Here is a 24,085-nt window from a genome sequence, read left to right as displayed (position 1 = left end):
TTGTAGTCCATTTGGAGGCAGGATTGTAGTCCATGTAAATGTTCTCCAGTGATCTATGAAGGTTAGATCGCCAGTTGATTGTGACAGGGAAAATGTTTTTTACAGAGACATTTAAAAAAACTTATTTTAGAGCAGTAACTTAAATATTGTGATACCGTTAAACCATGGTAATTCGTATTCAAGGTTATCATACCATCAAAAACATATACCAACCCATGCCTAAGGCCTACTATAAAAAATCTTTTTTTAAATTATTTTCCACAAGAAACAAGTAAATGCATGTGAAAAAGTGTGGGAGTGATTTAAGTCGTATTTGTGCTCATGAATGAATGACTGTATTTAAAAAAAGCATGTGCAGCAGTTTAAACACAGTAAATATTTTGCTGCATATAACAAGAAAAAACCTGGTGTGCAGCAACTACAGTGTCTTAGAGAGCAACTGAATCTGGCCATTGACATCGTCATTATATGGGGAGGAGGATAGACACTGCCAACAAATGGAAACAATTTAGAAAGTTAATCCACCTCTAACTGGTCTCTGTGGCCTGTGAAATATGGCTCCTGGTTGAGCCTGTGTTCTTGCCCTAAAGAGCTCCAATTACACTGTGTCCTATCAGACACATTTCACGTGGTTTTATAGAAACTGTAGCTTCATAATAACCTAAAATGAGGCTATTGTGTCACATTCCTGCCACCACAATATCATTCTTCATGGGCAATTTTTCACACCTTTATAGGAGCCGAACTCTAGGAGCTTCACTTCAGCCACATTTACAGTTAGGTTAATGTTATTACTAAACTAACTAACGATAAAGATATTTTCAGGTCAAACAAACACGTAGACAGTGGCGCAAAAAGGGGGTATGCAGTATATGCGCCCATAGGGGCACCACACATGGGGGTGGCGCCATTGTGCCAAAACTATTTTTGAAATTATACATATTATTATACATATTAAACAAAATAAATACATATTTTTGGTTAAAAATGTTTATCCTGCATTTTATATAAATAAACAATTGTATTTTATTGAATAAAAAAAATATACCACCCATCCCTCTTCGTTGACCATTTGATTGATCCATTGCTCGGTTACAGTCACATGTTCAAAATGGAGAGAAGAGTAAAGAGACGTGAAGCGCGAAATAGAAAACAAAAAGAGAACAAACAATGCCTTAAAATGAAAACTGCCATGACAAATTGGATAATAAGGAATTGGTAAGCTTAACCCACACTATTATTACCATACGTTTAATCAACTTCTAATGTTTTTTGGGAGCGACGGGCAGCCATATCATTAATTATTCATTATCGCCACTCAATCACTGCATGCATGGGCTTTTATTTAACATAAATGCAGACGAGGAGGTTTTGTCCAGGCAGGGGGACAGTGACGCACGGCCACACCTGAACTGCGCCCGAAATCGCATATTTGCGTCCTGTATAGTATGCGAAAAATACTATATTTCTATAGGCTAAAGCCATGATGAGCTGGTGTAAAGTTAACTTTATGGTAAACACTTTTGATAGTAGTAAATTTATGGATTGTCAGCTTCAAAAGATAACATTTTTATTCACTGCATTTAAATATGGATTACAGTTACTAACGTTAGCTCATTACTAAAGAGCAACAAATGAATTTATTTTGATCCTCTGTTTTGTTTGATAACAGAGGTGAGAGTCTGATTTTAAGAATGCAATGAAAACATTTGTTTTGTTTTTGCTAATTTAAGATAATATAACTTGTATTTCAAATAAAACATGTTTACATATTATTGTCTATTTACACACCTGAATCTTAAAGTATCCGCTGTCATTCATCTTCAAATCCCGTGTATAGAAGCCGTCTTTATCACTATGGAGCGCGTCCATCACTCAACTGGAAAGGATGTGAATGCAGCCGTTTTTACATTAATTTCAACGTGCTGTCAATAAAAAATAACGTGAAAGCTTAATTCTCTTAAACAGTTCTTGCATCACATTTGAATTCAGCTGTTTAGCTCCTACTTTAACTTTTCATAGAAACATCACAAATGCTGGAGAAATACAGGAAAAAACCAGCCTGATCTCACGAGAAAACGTAAGTATTTTACGTTTTGGCAGTTTAGTGGCGAATTCGTACGAGTTCAGTCGTAAGAAATTGTACGATTTTAAAAAGGAGGCGTGGCACCTAACCCCACCCCTAAACCCAACCGTCATTGGGGGATGAGCAAATCGTACTAAAATGTACGAACTAGATCATACGAATTCGTACGAATCAGCCACTAAATGAAAAAGTTACGAATTGCCGTGAGATTGTGTTGGAAAAAACACACACGGAAGACAGCGGATAGAATGGTAAAATATGGTAGAATTAATATGGCAAAAACGAGAGGGTTTATAGGTATGAATTGCATATGTTGGCACACACATTTTAATTCTAAATCATTTAAAACAATAACATGCAGTCAAACATCCATGTGTAAAGTTCATGTAAAAGTTTTATCAAAATAAACTGTCAAATCATACTTACAGTTGAGCTCAAAAGGTATATCTGGAGTAATCTGAAAAATTCTCTTTATTATTATTAATTAATTATTTTGCAAAAATAAGAGTGATCACACAAAATGTATGTATAAAAGTAGGCTACATACCTAAATATTAGGGCCAGACAGAATCTGCAAACATTTTTTGCTATTTCTGCTGAGAATTACAGGCAGAAAATACTACTTTACCAACTGTATTGTTAATAAATCATATGAACATTTTAATATTACTATTATTATATCACAATAATATTAGTAAAATGAATTTAAATACTGAGTAATTATAAATGTACACAAATTTACAAAAGTAATTAGATAGACTCAATGATGGGCTAAAAATCTGTAGAAAACTGCAGATGTCTGCGCACGCAGACTCCATGTGGGCCTACTGAATATATTTTAGACAAAATAGAAAATAATACTTGGATTAAAAAATTCCCCTATATAAATTTTGGATACCTAATTAGATTCTTAACCCTGTTAAAACTGACACAAGCAAATAGTCAGAATATTCACATTTTTTGGAACTGTCATGTTTATTAATCCCATCAAGATCCATTTTTATATCATATACATGTTTTTTTGTATTTGTGTTTTGTATTTTTTTATAAATAATTATGTATCATATTGATACATCAGGCCTTTTGGTAACTTTTTCTGCTTAAAACTAGTTCAATTTAGTTCCCAAAAAGTTTGCCAATAACATTTTGATCAAATAAAACATTTCAGGCAGTTTGTCTTTTTTATTTCACTTTGTGAAAGGTGTGATTGCAGTTTCAGTCAATTGTTCATGTGAAGATAGTCCTTACACCTCTCACATATGCATGTGAGAAGTTATTGCATTTTTAAGTTCTTTTGTCCTTTACGACTTCCATATTTATCATTTTGTTTTGACAAATGTACAAAAAGAACAAAAACAAGACATGTCGAGGTGCTATAATCATTTGGTGAGGAAAATGGAATTAAGAAGAAATTTGGGTAGGGATGAGATGTAATTCTTTGTGACTTAACATGCTTAATGTAATTATACTTTTACTTCTTCATACTATTTCAGTTGCGTTCAGAACTTCGACATGTTGTTGAGGAAATTAATATGGGGGGGGGGGGGGGGCGCAAAACTTTAACTCGCATACCCATCAGTAAATGTGCAGTTGCGCCCCTGCACGTAGATTATAGTTGTAACTAGTATACACCTAACGTTACCGAATTATTTCTTTGAACAAAATGAATCTTCATTTGGTCAAAATACAACGTTTATTGACCAGCAGTCTTCAGACGTTTGCCAAAAGGCATCGATTTAACGTTAAACCTAAGTTAACACACAGTATGAAAGTAACGTTAAGGACTCGTTCGCGGTTCGGACTGAGTTTAACGTTACACCTAACGTTACAGAACAAAGCATCAGGTAAGTTTCACGTGTTTGTAAAACATACTTTTACGATTTGAATTAAATGTGTTCAGCCAAAATATGTAGATTATGCTAATACCATTGGCTACAACTCGATACTGGTTATTTCTTTGCACCAAAACTTACTAGAACTTTTAATTAAGACTGCATGATAAAACCATAACTGTGAAGTTACCTTAGTCCACACAGGAAAGAGCTGAAATCCAAAACAAGCCCAGCTTCCGTAGTCATACGCTACATTGCTAATGACTGATTAAACCGTCTAGTTTGTTTAACACGTTACATGTTTATCATTAAATATACAAATACGACTCTCTACTCTACATTTCTATTGGATGATCCTCACCGAGCCGTTGTAGTTATATTAATGCGCCAAGTATGACGGCGACCTATATTATTTAGCGGAATAATTTATATGATGTTTTGATCGACAAGGTTTTATCTTATTATTAATTTCCAACAATAGGGTTATGTTTATTTTATCATTTTAAATACAGCACCAATAACAATTGAGAATGTTTTTAGTATTGATTAAATATTGATAAAATCACACGTTTAAAAACTGTAATAAATCTGTTAAAATGACAGTGAGATAAATGTGTCGAATGTACAATTTTTTTCTAAACATTAGTGTTTTTTAAAATGTTTCCACCATCATTTCTATTATGTTATAAATAGGTGTACGGTAAATTCATTCTTATATAATTAGGTCTTATTAGTATTTGATAGAAATCACATTTGTTGGTTCAGGAAATATCACTGAACAAAAATGACCACATGTTTATCTTCGTATGGGGTGGCGCAGTTGGTAGAGATGTTGCTTCACAGCAAGAAGGTCGCTGGTTCAAGCCTTGGCTGAGTCAGTTGGCATTTCTGTGTGAAGTTTGCATGTTCTCCCTGTGTTGGCAAGGGTTTCCTCCAGGTGCTCCGGTTTCCCCCACAAGTCCAAAGACATGTGCTATAGGTGAATTGGGTAAGCTAAATTGTCCATAGCGTATGTATGTGAATTAGAATGTATGGGTGTTTCCCAGTGATGGGTTGCAGCTAAAAAGGCATCTGCTGAGTAAAACATATGCTGGATAAGTTGGCTGTTCATTCAGCTTTGGCGACCTCATGATTAGTAAAGGGACTAAGCTGTAGGAAAATGAATGAATGAATATCTTCTTATCCATGGATGCTGTACAGATTAATTTATTAAAATGTTCAGATTGAATTTCTACAACTCAAGTCAGCTTGAAAACCTTGATATATAGTCAGGTGGGAAAATCACTTGGTTGAATCAGTTTAAAGTCTCCACATTCAAATCTAACTTTTGTTCTCTCGCCAATGACTTCATCGCTGGCTGGGATCTGTTTCAGGACTTGAGGAAGAGAAAATGGCACATTAGCACATAAATGCGCTGTGGTCTTTTGAGGGTAGTCTGGGGAAGCCCTGCCTAAACCACAGGGACTCCTGGGTTAAAGGGGACTATAACTTCATTATTCTCCAAAGGTTTCCTTCACTGGGCCTCCTGAGGATACAAGGATGAAAAACCAGCTGAGACCAACTAAATATGATAGACTGGAATGTATAAGTGATATGTTTTTATCTAAACATTAAAAAGTTAAACTGAAGTGCTGCTCTCTTAGGTCAGCGTTAATCATGGAAGCTATTCAGGGTCAATATTTGGGCACATACACCTCATATAGATGTGTTACTCACTAAAAATAAGCACATGGGAGAAAAGAACAGAACATTCAGTCTTCAATTTAAAAGGTGTGTTTTTTAATTCCAGTTGAATTTTATGGGGGTCGAATGATTGGGCTGACATTTCTGCTAATGCGACAAGTTCAAGTAAGACAACATAGCACTGAACCACCACTCCATACTGTTACAGGCACAATATAGATCAACAAGGCCTCGTTCCCAACACATAACAACTTCTCAAGGCACAACAACCCTCAATACATACACAGAATTACACAGCAATACAAAACAATGGGCCAGTAGCTTCATCAACACCATTGATACAACTGGACTAAATGGCTTTTAATTTAAAGTGCAAAACCTGTGTACAATACCATTTTATGGTATAGTTATACATGGTATATGTCAGACAAAAAACTAAATTAAACAACATTACATCCATCTCATCATACTGTAAGTCATAGTGCCTGCATATGGTCGATTAAACTAAACACTGCTGAAATAAGTGCAATAGATTATATAGATGAGTCTGTGCATTGTCGCTGTCAAATATTTCTGTAGACATTCACATCCGACCTACAGTGGTAACAGAACAAGATATACTCGGCAGCCATTTCCCAACCCCCTACTACTGATAAATCACATAAAATAAATGATCCATAAATAATTATTCATGATTAAATATAATATAGTGTCATAAAATTACGCAATGCTGGACAAAACATTTTACACTTTGGTTATTAAAACAGCTACGTATAGCTTTGTAGATTAAAATACAGATTAACTAAGCCCTGTTTTTCCTAAAGCAAAAGCATAAAAGGTATGAAGATGAGACGTCAATACGAAATAAATTAACACACCTTGCTGTTTCTCCAAAACACAACAACAGAGAGTCATGTGCTGCATAGAATCTTATACATCCTGCGCACAGCATAAATGCTCCTGATGACAATCATCATCAATTATTTGTCACCCGATGCAATGGGTGTGGATTTTGTTATGCATATTTCAATATTTCAACGACTGTGATTGAAGACGCGTGCCTTTGTGTGCTTTGTGCCAGATGAAAATGTGTTGTTCTGTCATCCCCTACTGAAAGGATAAAACCTCAGCACTGCTTATTCTTGTTTTAAAATGGATTGGCTGATTTGAAGAATAAATCTGTGAGATTAAGAATAACCATGAAGTGATTTGCCGTTCTTAGATGTGTGATTGAGTGACTGAGGGAGGACATTTCAGTAAAAACACTGTTCAACAGACACTCCCAGTACATGGTACTTGGAATGTGGTTTAGCCTTAAGATGTTCAGTCGCTTTAAACCTTGACAATCACACATGCAGAGGTACATGATACAGGGCAGATCACAGCTTGAAGATCACTTCAAACCAACAAATAATTGCATTTATAAACCCATGAAGTGCTAAAAAAAGAAACCAAACGAGTAACCTCTCAGTTATTAATTTACTGACTTCAAAAATAAAGTCTGGCCTGAGGAGGTAAATGCCTACTGTGAGATGATTGAAGGTCCTTAAATGACCACACAGTAAAAAAGCGAGAGAGTCTATAGTTGGGTTGGCTTCCTGCTATGTGGCTCTGCACCAGTAGGTGGCACTGTCACCAGACTCCTAAGATAAACACAAGGATTCCTTCTCTTTCCTGCAGATTGTGCAGCAAGTGGAGGAGGAGGCGGTGGCGGCCTCAAAGATGACATTAGCGGCTGCATTTCCCGATGCTGCTGAGAAAGAGCACCTTCCTCCTCTTCCTCCTTCCCCATAGGGTATTTGAACTGCCCTGAACTTGGGGAACTTGTAGTGCTTTCTAATCCTGCATCAACACCAGCACTTTTGTCCTTGGCAGGGGTGCGCAGGGGTCCTCCTAGCCGCGAGAGAGCGCTAATGCGCGGGTGAAGAGGCTCTGCGGGAGCAGGAGGAGAAGCCAGACTCTCCAGAGAGGAGATGCTCTGATTCCAGGCCTGCTGAAGGTCTACTGGGATGATTTTGGTTGCCTCCACAGACACACAGGGAGGGAGGGAACCCATGCCACTTTTCCACGGCAGGTTTTTCTCTCCGCATGTCAGTGAGGGAGGAGCTGTGATCGGGCTCTGACAGACATCCAGAGCTGCTGGTACTGCAAGAACAGAAAGAAACACAAGAAGGTACACAAGCGTTGGGAATAGGTAACAATCAGTTTCAACCCAGGCTCGTTTTGAAAATGTACCGCTATATACATATCTGAAGAGCGCCAAATATGTCCCAGGAGATACTTTTTTTTGCAGTTTTTGCGTTCGCGAATCCACCCAAGGGCGCTGTGTATGCTTTTTCAGATATCAAATTTCTCTCACAAGTGCCATTCGCGCCTGCTGTTCTTGTGTAAATCCACCAGAGGCCGCTGTCGATTGACTAACTGACTATCTAAATGACTGATCGATCAACTAAACCACCCTCTTCCCTCCCTAAACCCAACCAATAGTGTTTTAAAAAGCACCGATTGACCCTCTCACACTCTTCCCTAAACCAGTTTTAAAAAGCAATCCAGAAAAAGAAAATCCCTCATCTGATTTTTTCAACGTTTTCAGATTTTACAGAATTTTCACCCTGCTATTTTCTTATTTTTGGCTTCGATTTACATGTCCAGAAATGTATATGGGGCTGGAGCCTATGTTAATCTCTTCTCAGATTTTCACAGCATCATCATATTCTTACCTGATTTCGGTCTCTCCTTTGGTGTTTCTGGGGTTCTGCGAGCCACAAAAATAATGCCCACGTCATCATCTTTATCTACTTCAGTAGGATCATGTTTATCCTCCTCGGTTGCCAATGGAGCCACAAGCGGGTCTGCAGACATGTGTGGAAACATGTTACCGATCATGCACTTGTAAATATAACACTTTATTCAAACATAAAAGCTAAACATTTCCTAACAACCAACCTTTGTCCTGCCAGCTGACATTGCGTCTGGGTTTGTCGCTGGTGTCTTGCTCTTTAGCATCTGACCCTTTCCGCTGTAATGCAATATTATCAAATATTTTAAAAAGAACACTTTAAGAGACTCTTCCAATGGTTCATTTGGATGTACTGGAATTACTGGGTATGAGAATACTAATATTGTATAGTAGCATTTACTTTAAAAAGTCGTATTTTAAAATATGATAATCTCACTTTCTCTCTCTCAATATCATGCAAGTGCACATTATCAGAAACTCAGCAAATTAGCAACCCATCACTCAAGATACATATCAGTAATAACAAACTTTAACCTTGTCTTTTCACTGCCTTTGGGCAGCTGACCTTTCTCACACAGGCAGGCTATTTTGTCTAAACTAGCATGACCTCCTTCAAGTCCAGGTAACACAACTCAACATTGAGTGCTTGCCTTTTTCTGACTGCGGTCTTTCTTGTGGCGTTTGTAGCGAGTGGATTTAAAGGACTCCAGACGGTTGCGCATATTCCTCTGGAAAACCTCCCTGTCTTGTCTCTCTTTTTCACCCAATGTCATGAAGTGGCGACTGTAGTGGGACTGATACTGCAGGAACAGAGAAGAAGAGGTCAACTGAAGAAAACACCACACAATGTGTCTCCCATATTACTGACACAACATCATACTTTAGAGCTCTTTGCAGTGACAGAATGTATGGTTTATGAGGACACAAACGTGAGTAATGACATGAATAACAACATACAGTTAACATGGTTTATGAGGACACTTCCTTTGTCCAGACGTTTTCTGTCAGTGCTGTGTTTAGTGGTAAGATTATGGTTAGGGGAGAAAATATATAGGTTGGTGTAAAAATCTATGGAGAGAATGTGTGTTTGTGTGCTTTACCCGTCGTCTGGGTTTGTAGAGGTTTCCAGCAAGCACATGATGTGTCTCCAGCTCTTCTTCTATCTTTGCTCCTGGCACTGTGTCAATCACCTGGAGGTCTAAACACACTCCACTGCCGTTCTCTCTCCTGAGTGGTTACACATACATAAACACACGCACACACACAAACACACACGTGAGCGTGCACACTGAAAGGTTAATACAAGAACCAACACGCATGCAAACACATGCACAGTAGTTACACCACAGAAGATGTCTTCACACACCAATACACATAAAAACATCCTCTGAAAATAAAAATAGTAAGTATTGTAGTCAGAATCTATATTATCTATATAGTTTAATATAGTCTATATTCATTTATATTACTTTAAGAAAATATGTTTACAATCATACTTATTAATCTGATTTAAGAAACAATGCCATTTAAATTGTTTGGGGTAAGTCATTGTTAAAAAGATACTAATGATACTAAGATATTAAATGATAAATGATGCCTAGATATGAAGATATTAAAACATATCATGAATATTTACTGCTTATAATAGTGAACAAAAGTGACAGAAAATACTTTTATAGTGTTTTAGAAGACTTAATGGTCAGTTTGAACTGTTATCAAGATTGATAATAAGAAGAATACATTTGTTGAGATCAATCAGCATATTAAAATGGTTTCTGCATAATTATGTGACACTGTAAACTGGAGTAACAATGCTAATAATGGAGTCATAATTCAGATTTAGCAACACATGAGTAATTAACATTTTTTTTAATATATTTTGTAATTATTTTAAATGTATTAAATGATCACTTAAAAAAACATTTTAGAAAAACTATCAACAACATGCTTTTGAATTGTACAGAAAATACACGTTGTTTACTGGACAACATCATAACAATTAAGCAATTTTTTTTGAGATATGCATAAATATATTCTCATACTCACAGGTAGTTAGTAACATTTGTAACTTCAGGGAAAGATGTTCTGCTGGCCATTGAAGGCAGAGAGACTCTAGCAGAGGTCAACACATTCCCACCCTGAGAGAAACACGCAGACATACCACCAGATATCAATCTGAATGCACATGTAAACCAGGGCCTGTATTTATCAAGCATCTCATAGTGCCAATTTAGTCTGTAAAGTGCTGAGAACAATTCGCTAATCCTACTTACAAAATTAAGTCAACATTAGAAAGTGGATCACAAAGGTTACAACAAGAATGGGTGTTGTTCAATAGTTTTGAGACAACTTTGATGAAAGGTATTGATCCACTTAAAAACGTTGACTAGTGTATCTGCTTATATGACACAGTGGCGCCTGCAGCTATACGGCTGTATGCACTGTGCGTACCTACCATAAGAGTGCAATTTTCTAAAATCTAAAAATGTATTTTCTAAATATTTTATTTTGAATTAAAAAACAAAACAAAAAAAACTCTAATTTGGAACTATTTAAAGGTGAGTTGTACTAAAATGACAGAAATTATGGTCAAATTTTATTTTTGGGGTGAATGCCTTAAAGAGGTGCTCAGCATACATGAGTACACCCCATTTTGAAAATGAATATTTTTCTCCATTTCTCAGTGAATATATGTAATACATATTTGGCGCATTTTAACAAAAACAAATCTATTAAAATAACATTTTAGTCACTGAAAATCTTTAGAAATAGAAAGATAGTACATTTCAATTCATGCAAAAAAATTGCAAAAATAAATTACAAACTACCAAATTTTTTTTTAGATATTTTTGTTTCTCTTGATTTTTGCTGTTTTTTACTATTATATTTCATATTTCTCCCTAACATATAAATTTGGGCTACTAATGTTTGAACCATTATTTCAAGTTATTTTGTTAGATTAGCTCCAGATCTGGCTCCAGTACTGACTAATCTAATGTATATGCATAAATATAATATTTTAAAGCATCGTATAGAAAATATTAATTAAAATGAGAGATTTGTGAGGCGTGTACTCAAACATGCCAAGCACTGTAACTACTAACAGCACTCCGATTTTAAATGAGGCATGTTTTGTTTTGTTTTTAATGTCATATTATATCTTATATAATACCTTTATAAGTCATATTGTCAAATGTGTTTTAAATGTAAACTCCTCTTATGAATTTCCCATTCAATATAAATTAACCCTAAAAATTCCTAAATGAGAAATTCTACTCAGTGATTGGTACATGTTCATGTAATCACTCAAAAGCCCATTTGTGTCCCTCTAAGACTTAAAATTTACTCCTGCACTTTACTTAAATTTCAACATTAGGTGCGTTCCAAAAGGCTCTTCAGAGTGAAAACAATCATGGGCGCCAAATTGAAGTGCTGTTCCACAACGAAGTGCACAAAACTGACCATATCAAAGACCCTTCAAAATGAACTATTTCGAAGGTGCAACTGATGGACACTTCGGACCCACAAATATTAGATTTGTTTTAGTGTCTCATACTGTGTTCCATTCAGAAGTTCTCATCCCTAATCCCTTTGAAGCTTTGAGGGTAAACACTTCGAAGGGGTTAGTTAGGGTTTAGGGATGAACCCTTCCGAATGGAGTAGAGTGTGAGATGCATGATAGTTAACTTTTAAAGTTACTCTCGCTCTCTTTACTCTAGAGTTAATTCTTAGCACTGTTCTTATGAGTAATTCTCAGAGGCTTGATAAATACGGGCCACGCTCTCCTTTCTTATTGATGGTGTCTCTTTTCACAAATGACATTTACAGCTGACTAATCATTTCTTGACATACACAACCACTGATTATTTAAACAATCTACTCTGCACTCTTACCAAATGACCTGACTTCACAGCTCAGTGAAACATATATAGACTGTAAGCAAAACCATGGCAGAAAAGACGGACTATTTTTTCATACATGTTAGAAACTTTTACATTTTGACCCTAATTCTGTTCCTCTTTCACTGGGTGGTCTGAAAGAGAACAGAGGTTTCCCTATCTTTCAATCTTGTGCTAATATTAGCTTAATAACTCCTCTCAGGAAGCCCAGCTCTATGAAACTCAAGGGCGCAGGAAATGATCTCGCCGGAAGACAAAAGCCCTGCATGACTAAGATTCCAGGTGTTATAAAACTTTTCTGATCTAACATATTGTTTCTGCGCAGAGGAAAGGGAAAGGGAGAGAAACTATTGAAAAGGTGAATCTGACATGGAAGATTACTTTTTTCTTGCAAACAAACTAATGAATCGGGAGGCATGTGACAATCATTTATTTCAAAACATTTATTATTGGCCACCTTTTGGTCAGGTGTTTTTGATACATTAAATAAAGCCCTTAAATCAATATGCCACCTGATCCTTTGTTAGCCCTCTTTGGTGTATCCCTTGAACCTGATTTGACAGGCTGTGACAGTAAGGTTCTTGCCTTTATCACAATTCTAGCCAGACGTCCTATACTTTTAAAATGGAAACACACTTCCCCCCTCTACACATGACAAGTGGTTACAGGACATTTTTTACTGAATCTGACTCGAAAAGCTGAGATGCTCACTCTCTGGCTCACTAGATTCCTTTTATAAGACTTGGGATTTCTTTCTTGATTACATCAAAGGCCTGCTTATAACACCTGGTGCCGGCAACCTGTACCATTTACCATTTTATCAGAAGGTTTTTTTATTTTTATTTTTTTATTTAAATTCATTATAATTATTTGGTATTTATGCATTTATTGTTTTGTTGAGTTAATGAATGAGAGGTTAGAGGATGGGATTAATAATGGACAATACATCACTGTATACCTCTCAATATTTAATTTGTATTGTCATACAAAAGACCCATAAAAAAGATTGAAATAAAATATATTATATGACGCTACCAGAGGCCCTTCTCTTTTTTATTTCACTCCTTTTGTATGAAGCCACTGCTGAGTATTTAGCAGATAGGTTTGATGTTGCGTCTGACAGGTATCGGATGCCTACAAAGGAGCAGTATTGGCAGAGACAGGGTGGCGTCAGGGGACCTAACAAAGAGAGGAATTATCCTCTGCTCTTCTCAAACCACTCTCCTGAGCCTGAGAAAAGACCTCCGAGCTTTTTCTGCCCACTGTTGTAGTATGGGGGCTTTCGGTCTTTAATGGTTCAAGGACCCCCGACCAGACTCTCCACCAACCCAAAGACCTCTTTATACAAGAGTTTTCAGTCTGCCTAAAAACGGCCAAATTCTGGCATTCTTGTGACAAACATTCTAAAATGTAGTTCAGGACATCTATATTTCTTGTATAAAGACTTTTAATAAAGATTTATACAGTAGAAAAATTTATATTTTAAATGTGTCTATTAAAAAGAAATTTAAATTTGTATTCACTTTAATAACATTTTCATTTATTACTTTTAATTACATTTTTAAAATACAAAATGTGGGGTAATTTAATAACATGTGACTTTTTAAAATGATTTATGATTAATTTAAAAATGAGTATAAATATAAATAAGAACTAACGTTACACCAATGGTCATATTTATTAAAAAGTTAGAAATTAAACTTTGTTAAATGGTCATCAGCAACTAAGTTTTTAATATTTTTATTTATAAAAAAAATACATTTATAAACTTCACATTACATCAATTTCGAATTAATTTACAACTTGTAATAACTAGTTAACGCTTATGCACAGTGTTTGTAATGTTGTGAGTAGGATAGTAATCTATGAGTAGGATAGTAAAGTTGATATTGTTTTTTTTTGTCTTCTAGTTGCCGTTCTCAGTCTCACACATTTTTTTCTTTTCTTTTCTTTTTTTTTGGAAAATCCTGAAAACACTTTTGAGAAGTTTTTCGTTTGTTATTTGAGCAAACTGGAGTTCAAAAAACGTTTTTGTGATAGTCTCTCATTCACTGCTCTCTAGGTTTACCAAACTATTATGACTTCCACTGCTGAGAAATCTAGAAATGTGAAAATGGTCTGTTTTTAACCAGTACTCATTTTTTGAGTGTGGACACCATCTAGTGGAAGACATTTTCAGTACAACAATAATACAACATGGAACGCCTTACAAAAAAATATACCATGACACAGCATTTTTATAACATGGCATCAAATTAGGTTCCTTGACATGTACCATGGAAATAAATAATTATTATTATATTCAAGCATGATGGAAAAATGCACATAAATATGATCACACCATGTCCAAAATTTGTTGTAATACCCTTGTCCCCTTACAGGAAAATAAGTGTGCCAGCATGATGAACAAAAAAGAAGATATTTTGAAGAATGTTAGAAAACAGTGACCATTGACTTCTATAGTAGGAAAAACAAACACTATGTTAGTTAGTTCACCAGTTTTTGATATTTTTCAAAACATCGATTTTTTGGGTGAACTATATTTTTAATGCCAGGATATATGAAGTACTTGAAAACACAAATCTAATGTCACTGTCAGTAAAATATCAATTATCATCCTTCCTTTGATCTTGAATGACATAGTGCAGACAAACTGTGCAAACGGCAGCATTTTACCTGATCAATGACACTGATGGCATCTCTGATGTTGATTTTCTGATAGGCTTCCCACAGTTCACTCTTATGGTAGACAGACTTTCTCAGGAGCAACTTACTCAAATAGTTCTTGTCAAATTGCTCCCACCTAAATAAAAAAAAGTGAATTACAAACACTAACCGTGCTCTTGAATAATTGCAGAGCACATCCTCCATCCTAATAATAGATTCAGTTGTCATCTAGATTTAGTATTGAATCACTCACTTGTCCCTCCAGTGATGATAGCCATTCAGTCCAGCGATGTCCTCCACAGCTGCCAGAATGTGGTCGAAGGCCTGAAGACAGGAGGATAGATGTTTATCTCATTTTATTTTTGTATTTACTTAAGATGATTTATTACATCATGTCTACATTCAAGGCTAATTGCATGGCAAAAACAAATATACATACAGTTGACATCAAAATGATTAGCCCTCCTGTGAAATATTTCCCAAATGATGTTTAACAGAGAAGGGAATTTTTCACAGTATTTCCTATAATATTTTTTCTTCTTGAGAAAGTCTTGTTTGTTTTAGTTCGGCTAGAATAAAAGCAGTTAAAAAACAAAAAGATTTTAAAGTCAATTTTATTAGCCCCTTAATCTAATTATTATAGTCTATAGAACAAACCGTCCTTATACAATGAGTTGCCTAATTACCCTAACCTACCTTGTTAACCTAATTAACCGAGTTAAGCCTTTAAATTGCAATTTAAGCTGAATACTAGTATCTTGAAAAATATCTAAAAAAATATGATGTACTGTTATCATAGCAAAGATAAAATAAATCAGTTATTAGAAATGAGTTATTAAAACTATTATGTTTAGAAATGTGTTGAAAAAGTCTACTCTCAATAAAGAGAAGAACAAAAATATACAAGGGGTTTAATAATTCTGACTTCAACTGTATATTATTTATATTAATTGAGCAGACAAGGAAAATCAATTGGAAGGAATTTACATTTATGTAGTGCATTTTTGTTGTGTATTGTCATACACCCAAAACGCTTTACAGTCATATGAGGTCTTTCAATGTGAATGCAGAAATAAGAATTTAAGTACTTGAATGAACTAAGATGTACTTGAATAAAAAAAATACTTTGCAGACATCTTTAAACATCTGTAAGTTTTTTTTAAATATTAAATGAAGTGGCAATTTGTTCATTTTTGCAATTTAAATAAAAATTAGTTTTTGGTCTATGCAACATTCATTCATTTATTTTCCTTCGGCTTCCCATAATTACCAGGGGTCGCCACAGCAGAATGAACCGCCAACTATTCCAGCATATGTTTTACACAGCAGATGCCCTTCCAGCCACAACCCAGTACTGGAAAACACCCAAACACTCACATTTACACACACACACACACACACACACACACACACACACACTAATACACTACAGCATAGGTATCAAACTGGATTCTTATGGGGCCACAGCTCTGCACAGTTTTGCTCCAACCCTATTCAAACACACCTGATACAACTTATCAAGGTGTTCAAGGGTAGTCTAGACCACCTTGATTTGTTAGATCAGGTGTGTTTGATTAGGGTTGAGCAAAACTGTGCAGAGCTGTGGCCCTCCAGGAATTGAGTTTAAGACCTATGCACTACGGCCAATTTAAATAATCCAATTTACTTATAAAGCATGTCTTTGGACTGTGGGGAAAACTAGAGCATTTGGAGGAAACCCACACCAACACGGCGTGAACATGCAAACTCCACACAGAAATGCCAACTGGCCCAGCTAGGATTCGAACCAGCGACAGTCTTGCTGTGAGGTGACAGTGCTAACCACTGAGCCACCGTGCCGCATCTATATAACAGGAAATATCTATTTCTCTTCCGTTTTTTTTTCTCATACCCTGTTGTAAACACTGTGAAAAACGCTTGTCCATATTTTTTCAATTACTTATGTGAAATGTAAAATAATGTTATTTTCAAAAAAAATTACATACACTTCTAATTAGGATGAAAATATATTTTTTAAATGTCTGGAAGTATTTTTGAGTTATTTCATCAATAAATAACTTTTAAGTTCCTCTGTAAAATGAGTTTAAGTATTTTATTTTTATTTTTTTTACTAGAAAACCCAACAAAATTACTGAAGAGAAATATAATTTTTTGCATCTTCCTATTTCAAACCTCCTGTGTCAGCTCATCTTCACTACAGTCTATGTTTAGCACAGGTTTTGGAGAGCTCAGCAGGTAGCCTTGAGTCCCAGAGTGTGCATACAGCAGTGGCAGCAGGACGTGTAAAACCTTCGCTGAGAGGATGAGGGAAATGGCAAGGGGCCATGTGACCTCTGCCCATGTGTGCACATCTATTTGTGGAAAGGCAAAAACGAGCTCTGATGATTAATTCATTGCTAGGAAAAGTCTAACGTCAGTCTGTCTATCGCAATGCCGCTGTTTCAGTCATCAGATCACAAGCGCTGCACAGACAGCAAGGTCAACTTCATCACTCACACATCGCACCACAGGCAGTCAGGCAGCGACAGGTGACGAGAAACAGACACAGAAAAGAGACAGGAGTATTGGAAGTGATATTGACTCACGCGCTCGTGGATCTCTTCGTTAATGGTGGGTTTTCTGTTTGTGCTACGTGGCACTTTCAGCCATTTCACTAAAGGCTTGATGGTTAAACCCTGGAAAAGACAAGATAAGGGAAATGTCAACAAAACAGACACAGGTGGCTCCTCCGAATGCTTTCAAGTAAATATCACAGGACACACCTCTAATAGAAGAGCCAGGTCTGTCTTTCTGATCTTTCAAACAAACATTCTGCCAAATTGAAGGGATAATTCAACCAAACTTGGGATTTGCTGTTGATTTACTCACCCTCAAGCCATACAAATATTTAAGTTTTCAGTACAACATGAAAGGAGACATTGGATGCCCATTTTACACACGTTGACATGATTCTTTAAGTTCCTAATAAAAAGTCTACTACTTAATTTGTTGCAATTGCTCAATGATAGTGTAAATGAATTCTTATTACCCTGTCCACAGTAAACCATTTTGCTTTATATCTCTTTAAATGCTAATGAGCTGTTTACCACACCCCTCTCCGAGGCAGTATAGGAATGTCTGTGGTAGCAATCATTCATAAGAAGCAGCTAAGCACACACACAGCACTCATCCAAGCCTCGAGCTACTGCTGACATTTTTTTCTTCATGACCTGAATTAAGGAGTATTTGAAACTGTTTCTAAATTAAAAAGTCAAAATGTTAGATTATGCCTGGGCACCTACCGTGATATTGCAGCCGCCATTATCAATGTAAAATGTCTTCAAACAAACATATACATATGAAAAGTGCTATATTTGACAAATGCTCAGCTGCACAGCTCTTCAAGATGCTTCTTGAGAAACCACAGCACCACACTGACAAACCCAGCTCTACACATGAAGGATAATGATCTGTTTCTAAACTTGAATAAACTGAAGCTGGCATTTGATAACTATAACAATCACCAGTGATCTAGAGACTGTAGATCACTGGTGAACTATATACACACCACAAGAACTACAACTACTATGATGCTGTGCTACAATCAACACCCTCTCCAGCTGACCATCATCCGGATATTGGCTACTGGCTGTTTCTCACTATGAGTTCTTCAGCGATCTTGCATCTTTGTGTTCTCTAGTAACGTCATCATCAACTGCCAAAGTTCATTTCCAATACTCAAGACCGCAAGAACGGAGGACGCGTGAAATTTTCCGCATGTGTTTTTGATATCGAGGACGCACCGATGCAAATTTGAGCACCAAACTCGCTTGACAAGTCCCAGAAGTCATTGCAACTTGAGGTGGGAAGCGCAGCATTTTATATAGTTTTATTATTAAAGTTTAGAGATAACTAATTTATATCAAGAGTTTCCCTAAATTAAACAGTAAAGTAAACATTACTATAAAAATCTTAAATAAGGCATAAACATATTAAGGGTGTTTATTTGCTGAAATTGTTATTAAAATCTGTTTTATTTATATTGTGCAATGTATATTTGTAAAGTCTTTCTGCATAGTATTTATTTTGAAAAGGGGAACACAATAAATGGTTGTATGAATACTGTAATGTTGAAATAATTTTCCATTAAAAATGTGTGAAGGTCAAGCACTGAACAAACAGTATCAGAAAATACTTTGATTAATAGCCTAAGAAAGCATTTAGGTCTCGCCACAACTTTTTCCATCAGCATTATATTTTACAGGGAAGCCAAAATGCTTTCATACACGTGATTTAAATGACGCAGGAGGGGATTTCTCTGCAATTGTTATAAATGTTGGATTAACCTACAAATTAAACAAAAATTCTTAAAAAAACAGGTCATGTGCGTTCGGAACTGTGGGTTGTGATCTGTACATATCACAGTCCAACTTTGATCCGTTACACCCCTAATATTTAGCTGAAACTGTGGTCCTTGGTGATTTATAAAATGCAAATCCATAGATTTGCACTACTTTGAGAGTTGAAGAATCATATACTGGTAAAATTACTATTGATGACTTTTGATGATACATCGAGGTGCATATTCCAAATTCAGCAAATGAACTGACGAATCACTAAATGATTTAGTGACTCTTTAATATAGACAATCACTTGTTGCCACCTACTGGTGCACTAATGTAACACACCAACTCAGATTAAGTTTACCCACAACCAGCTATTAAAAAAAATGACAATGACTAGTTGTCTAACCCACTGTACATGTCTGTGGGTTCTGTTGACTGATGTGTTTATAACCAAAGTCAGACAGTATATCCAAATGAATACAGAAGTAAGATGTACTATGGCATGTTTTATACAGTACAACACTTTGAAAACACCCACAGAAAATCTCCAGGCATGAATAAAGGAAGAGATTGGAATAGAATAAATAGGCTGGCACTGGCCAGATGGGCAAATACACATGCACATTTACACATAGGCAGCATCCATTCATCATAATTAGCATCTCTGCTTCAGAGCAGCTTTGGAAATAACACCAATTTGACACGGCAGTGGGGGAAATGTCATCCCGCCAAGGCAATTACCTGCATGCTACCCACACACATTCACCTAAGTAATAATAATAATCACAGCCTGAGAAAAGATGAAACACTCCTATCAACACCAAATGATTCTGTAAAGGTGAGAGGGGAGGGAAAACATGAGCAGACAGGAATACAGAAAAATGTACCTGAAACATGACTGTGAAGAAAACCACAACTATGGTTGTTGCCACAAAGTAATCCTTGGCCTTCACATGTTCTTTGTCTAAAAGAACAACCAGAGCAAATGCCACGGCACCTCGCAGACCGCCGTATGACATCACCACTTGATCGATCTTGTCCAGGGGAACCAGCCTGAACCAGTTCAGAAACCAAGTCTGCCCTATAACACCTGCAAATGACACGGTGAGCAAACACATAAGCTAAAGGTTAGAGATGAAGCCATTAGCAGTTGTAAATCTGTAGCACAAGATTATCTCAGTGGCTCAGCCCATTATATATATAAAGTAAACTCAAATGAACTTCATGCTACATTTGCAGATTTCATGGTTTAGCAAAGTATTAGAAAATCATCCTGTCATCATTTATTCCCCTTCAGTTATTCATATCAAATAAGACTTGTTCATCTGTGAGATGCAAATGTAGATATTTAGTGAAATCGGAGACTTCTGTGCCTCCAATGAAAATCTATTCATCCCAACTTGTTTGAAATGTTCTTAAAAGACTGCAGCAATTCATGTGTATTAAGAGATTGTGTATTGTGTGTATTATGCAGGTCTTTGGAAGAGATATAACTGCTGGAACAGATTTCATTTCAAAAAAGCTTGACACATTAGAACAAACCTTCTTGATGAAGATCAAACATTCTGGCTAAGACACACGTGAATCTCTTTGGTTCTTGCAAATCAAGCCACCACGCTTGAGATTCTGTAACCAGATTTAAGTGCTATAAACACTGTTCCTTGATCATATGTGAATCAGGCATGAAAAAAAAATCTAATTATCATCAAAAATGATCAACTCATTTTCATTTCTTTTATGAGCTCCTTATGAATTAAGAAGATTCAGAGTTTTGAATTAACTTTATTTCAAGAGTTCGCCCTTAGCTGATGATTAATTATGAAGCGTGTTTGGCATGCTGTGCCAGGAGAGAGCCCTGAGCTCATGAGATCCTCTAGCCCGGGGCTCCCTCCCCATTTGTAGGGCAAGAGGGGAGTTTGAGCCCAGGTAGGTCTCAAGAACTTCCCTGCTTGATAATGGTGTGTGCAAATTATGAATAACTATGGGCAGATTGTATTACTAAACTAGTTGTGCATCTATGATGTCGATTTGGTCAATTTACTTATGTTACATGTTGTTTTAACATGTAAACCCAACCAGGAATGTCAACTTGGCCAGGTAAAGACTTGACATTCTTGCTTTGAGGCAAAGGTGCTAACCACTGAGCATCCGTGCTGCCCTGTCAAGGAAAGGAGAGGGGTAGGGGTGGAAGGGGGGGTTCTTAGAGATGAAGATGGCTAAGGTAAGATACTCTGGTTATTTATAGTATTATAACCATTGTACTATGATCATTTATGTGAAGCTGCTTTGACACAATCTACATTGTAAAAGCGCTATACAAATAAAGGTGAATTGAATTGAATTGAACTGAATATAGTGGGTTAAGAGTCATCTGATTGGTGAATCATGCATAAGCTAATGCAGGACCAGCTGCAAACAATCATAAGCATGTGCTACTCTCGAAATCAGTTCATGAATAAACTTCACTTAGTTTTAATGCAGAATATTCAGTTAGCATTCACTTTTCAACTTGAAAACTTCAGCATATCATGTTATGGAATTGAATAGAGAATTCTTTTTCTCACCCATAGCCCTGAAGACTAAGATAAATATGAGTGTGCTGACAACGAGACCAGTGTCCCAGGCCCATTTTGACTTGTCCACAGCTGAGATTCCCAAAAAGATGAAGATGATCGTCTCTGCAATGCTGGCCAGGGTCTTCATGGTGTACTTTACAGTAGTCCGGGACTTCTGGGATATATTAGCCTCCACATATTTGTTACAGCCAATTCCACAGAAAGTCAACCTGTGGTGAATCAACATTGTCATTAAGATGTTGTGCAATATGATATAGTACAACAGAATTATTGTGGTGGCCAGATTAGGAGTGACATCCTTGCCTTTTAATTCCATATACAATATAGCAGTGCTTTTGATATTTGATTACACAAAGAAAATAATTTAAATGCAATAATGTATATTGCAGTCAAAGTTGGCGGTTCATTCCGCTGTGGGAATGAGTCGTAGGAAAATTTATGAATGAATGTTGCAGTCAATGTATTCTTTTATTTCCTTTGAGATTTTTGTTTGTCTTTCTAGTTTTTGCATACTATACTAATCCCCATACTTAAAAATAAATTAGCAAAACTTTAACCATTTTTAGTGACTAACATTTGCCAATTTAACATGTTCTTATATGAGACAAAGATATGCCATTATCCCAAATATACAGTGCACTCACTATAGGCCTACTCTACATATTTTTGTGCTGTGTTTGTTATATGAGTCACACAACATTGAACAGACTAGAAACAATAAAGAGTGCAAATTTATATCGACAAGATCATATTCATATCATGAATTTTTATTTGACTTTACCCCATTATCTTTAGATTCTACTGTGGCTTATTTATTTCAATTGAAACTCAGCACCACCACGTGCAGTGATGAAAATGCCACTCGGGGGCGCTCTAAGCAATGCATTAGTATAGGCAGTCCTAAACAAAACAAGCAGATCCACACGTTTTTACTTAAAGTCATGTGTAAAAGAATTAAATCTTACATTTTTGTACCACTAATTTCTGGCTTTACAGCATCTTGAATCCAAGCATGATTCTGCATCTTAAAATCTGTTGTACTGCTGTGCTGAGCAATACTAAAATGGGTTAACAATCTAATTCCTCTGCTCATAATCTCATTATGTGATGTATGACCAAGATTTACGGGTCAGCACACATGGCTTGAAAACAATCTGACACAATTTTCAAATTGAAGCTTGTAATGGAAATATTCATAAACAACATCATCGTGCTGCTCTTACAAAGCCACTCATCAGTTCTCAATTTAATGTATCATTGACCCTGATGTTTTCATTATCTTTCCTCTATTATGCTCATATGTTTCTCTCACTCTCTCCTTTGCTGAACTGCTCTTACAGCATGAATCAGTCTCTCTATCCGCGTTAATCCTGTCATTTAACTTCTCACCATTTTAAATGTCAGCCACTACAGTGTTTGTCACAGAAACTGCATTATTTTTCCACGGTGGGGACCTGTCATTGACATTGTTTAAACTATTAAATTACTTACGTAGATCTTTCTGCATTTCACATTTTCAGTGGTGTTTAATTTTCACATATTATTTGTCTTCATAACTAATGTTAAGCTTAGTGTGCTCAGTGTAGACAACGTAGAGCCTGAATTTTAAAGGGTTAGATCACCCAAAAATTTACTCGCCCTTCACTTGTTACAAACTTCTTTGAATTTCTTTTTTCTGTTGAACACAAAAGAAGATATTTTGAGAAATGTTGGAATCATTGACTTCCATGGTATTTCTTTTCCTTACTAGGGAAGTCAATCATTACACTTGAGTATATTCATCTTTGGGTAAACCCTTCCTTTAATTAAGTTTTATTACTTAGATGAGTTTGCAAGCAGTGATGATACTCACGACAGAATGGCGGACAGAGAGAAGAGCTCCGCTGTCAGGTAGGCCAGATAAACCAACAGGAAGATGAACATTGGCTCTATGATGCGCACCTTCTTTGTGAAACGAGTGAAGAAGGCCAGAATAACGGCAAAGATGAGACCAACCAAAGTCCCTCCAATACTGACAATGAGGAAGGAGGCTGAAATAATAAAAGAATGTATTAATACATGTATTTTTGAGTAAATATTACACCCAACAGGACATATTTTTGGACTTACCAATTCCTTTAAAATAATCTGCAGTGTTAACATTCCCTGGTCCCACTTCCACAAATGATATGTACACCTTATATAAGACCTGTTGAGAGCATCAGAAATTTATCTTCCAGTTTTGACAATTTTTTACATAAAACAAACTTATGTTTAAGAAGGCTGTATTTGTTTGAT

General features: G+C 36.1%; 2 protein-coding genes across 14 annotated transcripts in view; both read right to left on the bottom strand.

Moving 5' to 3' along the window:
• The window catches only part of plekhg4 (pleckstrin homology and RhoGEF domain containing G4), a 119,354-nt gene extending 115,148 nt beyond the window's left edge, over positions 1-4,206 (bottom strand). For 4 of the 13 annotated variants that reach the window (XM_087261374.1, XM_087261378.1, XM_087261384.1 and 1 more), the window contains exons 1-2: positions 4,109-4,206; positions 1,792-1,855 (exon numbers count right to left, since the gene is read on the bottom strand). The gene's annotated coding sequence lies outside the window, so the exon portion shown is untranslated. Of the gene's footprint in view, positions 1-1,791; positions 1,926-4,108 lie in introns of all 13 variants that reach the window. The other 9 variants (XM_087261371.1, XM_087261376.1, XM_087261382.1 and 6 more) reach the window with 3 other exon arrangements.
• Positions 4,207-5,687: 1,481 nt separating this feature from the next.
• The window catches only part of slc9a5 (solute carrier family 9 member A5), a 32,991-nt gene continuing 14,593 nt past the window's right edge, over positions 5,688-24,085 (bottom strand). Inside the window, 13 exon segments of the mRNA NM_001113472.1 lie at positions 5,688-7,746; positions 8,322-8,453; positions 8,548-8,620; positions 8,992-9,141; positions 9,442-9,568; positions 10,388-10,479; positions 14,917-15,043; positions 15,161-15,231; positions 17,493-17,582; positions 20,120-20,322; positions 21,797-22,017; positions 23,661-23,838; positions 23,918-23,996. Coding sequence (NP_001106943.1) covers positions 7,181-7,746; positions 8,322-8,453; positions 8,548-8,620; positions 8,992-9,141; positions 9,442-9,568; positions 10,388-10,479; positions 14,917-15,043; positions 15,161-15,231; positions 17,493-17,582; positions 20,120-20,322; positions 21,797-22,017; positions 23,661-23,838; positions 23,918-23,996 — 2,109 coding nt within the window. The 3' untranslated portion in view covers positions 5,688-7,180.

The sequence above is a fragment of the Danio rerio genome, chromosome 7, assembly GCF_052040795.2.
Source record: "Danio rerio strain M-AB ecotype USA chromosome 7, GRCz13ab, whole genome shotgun sequence".
In the NCBI taxonomy this organism is placed as follows: Eukaryota; Metazoa; Chordata; class Actinopteri; order Cypriniformes; family Danionidae; genus Danio; species Danio rerio.
The sequence above is the reverse complement of the archived record's forward strand: the minus strand, read 5'-3'. Positions and strand labels throughout refer to the sequence as shown.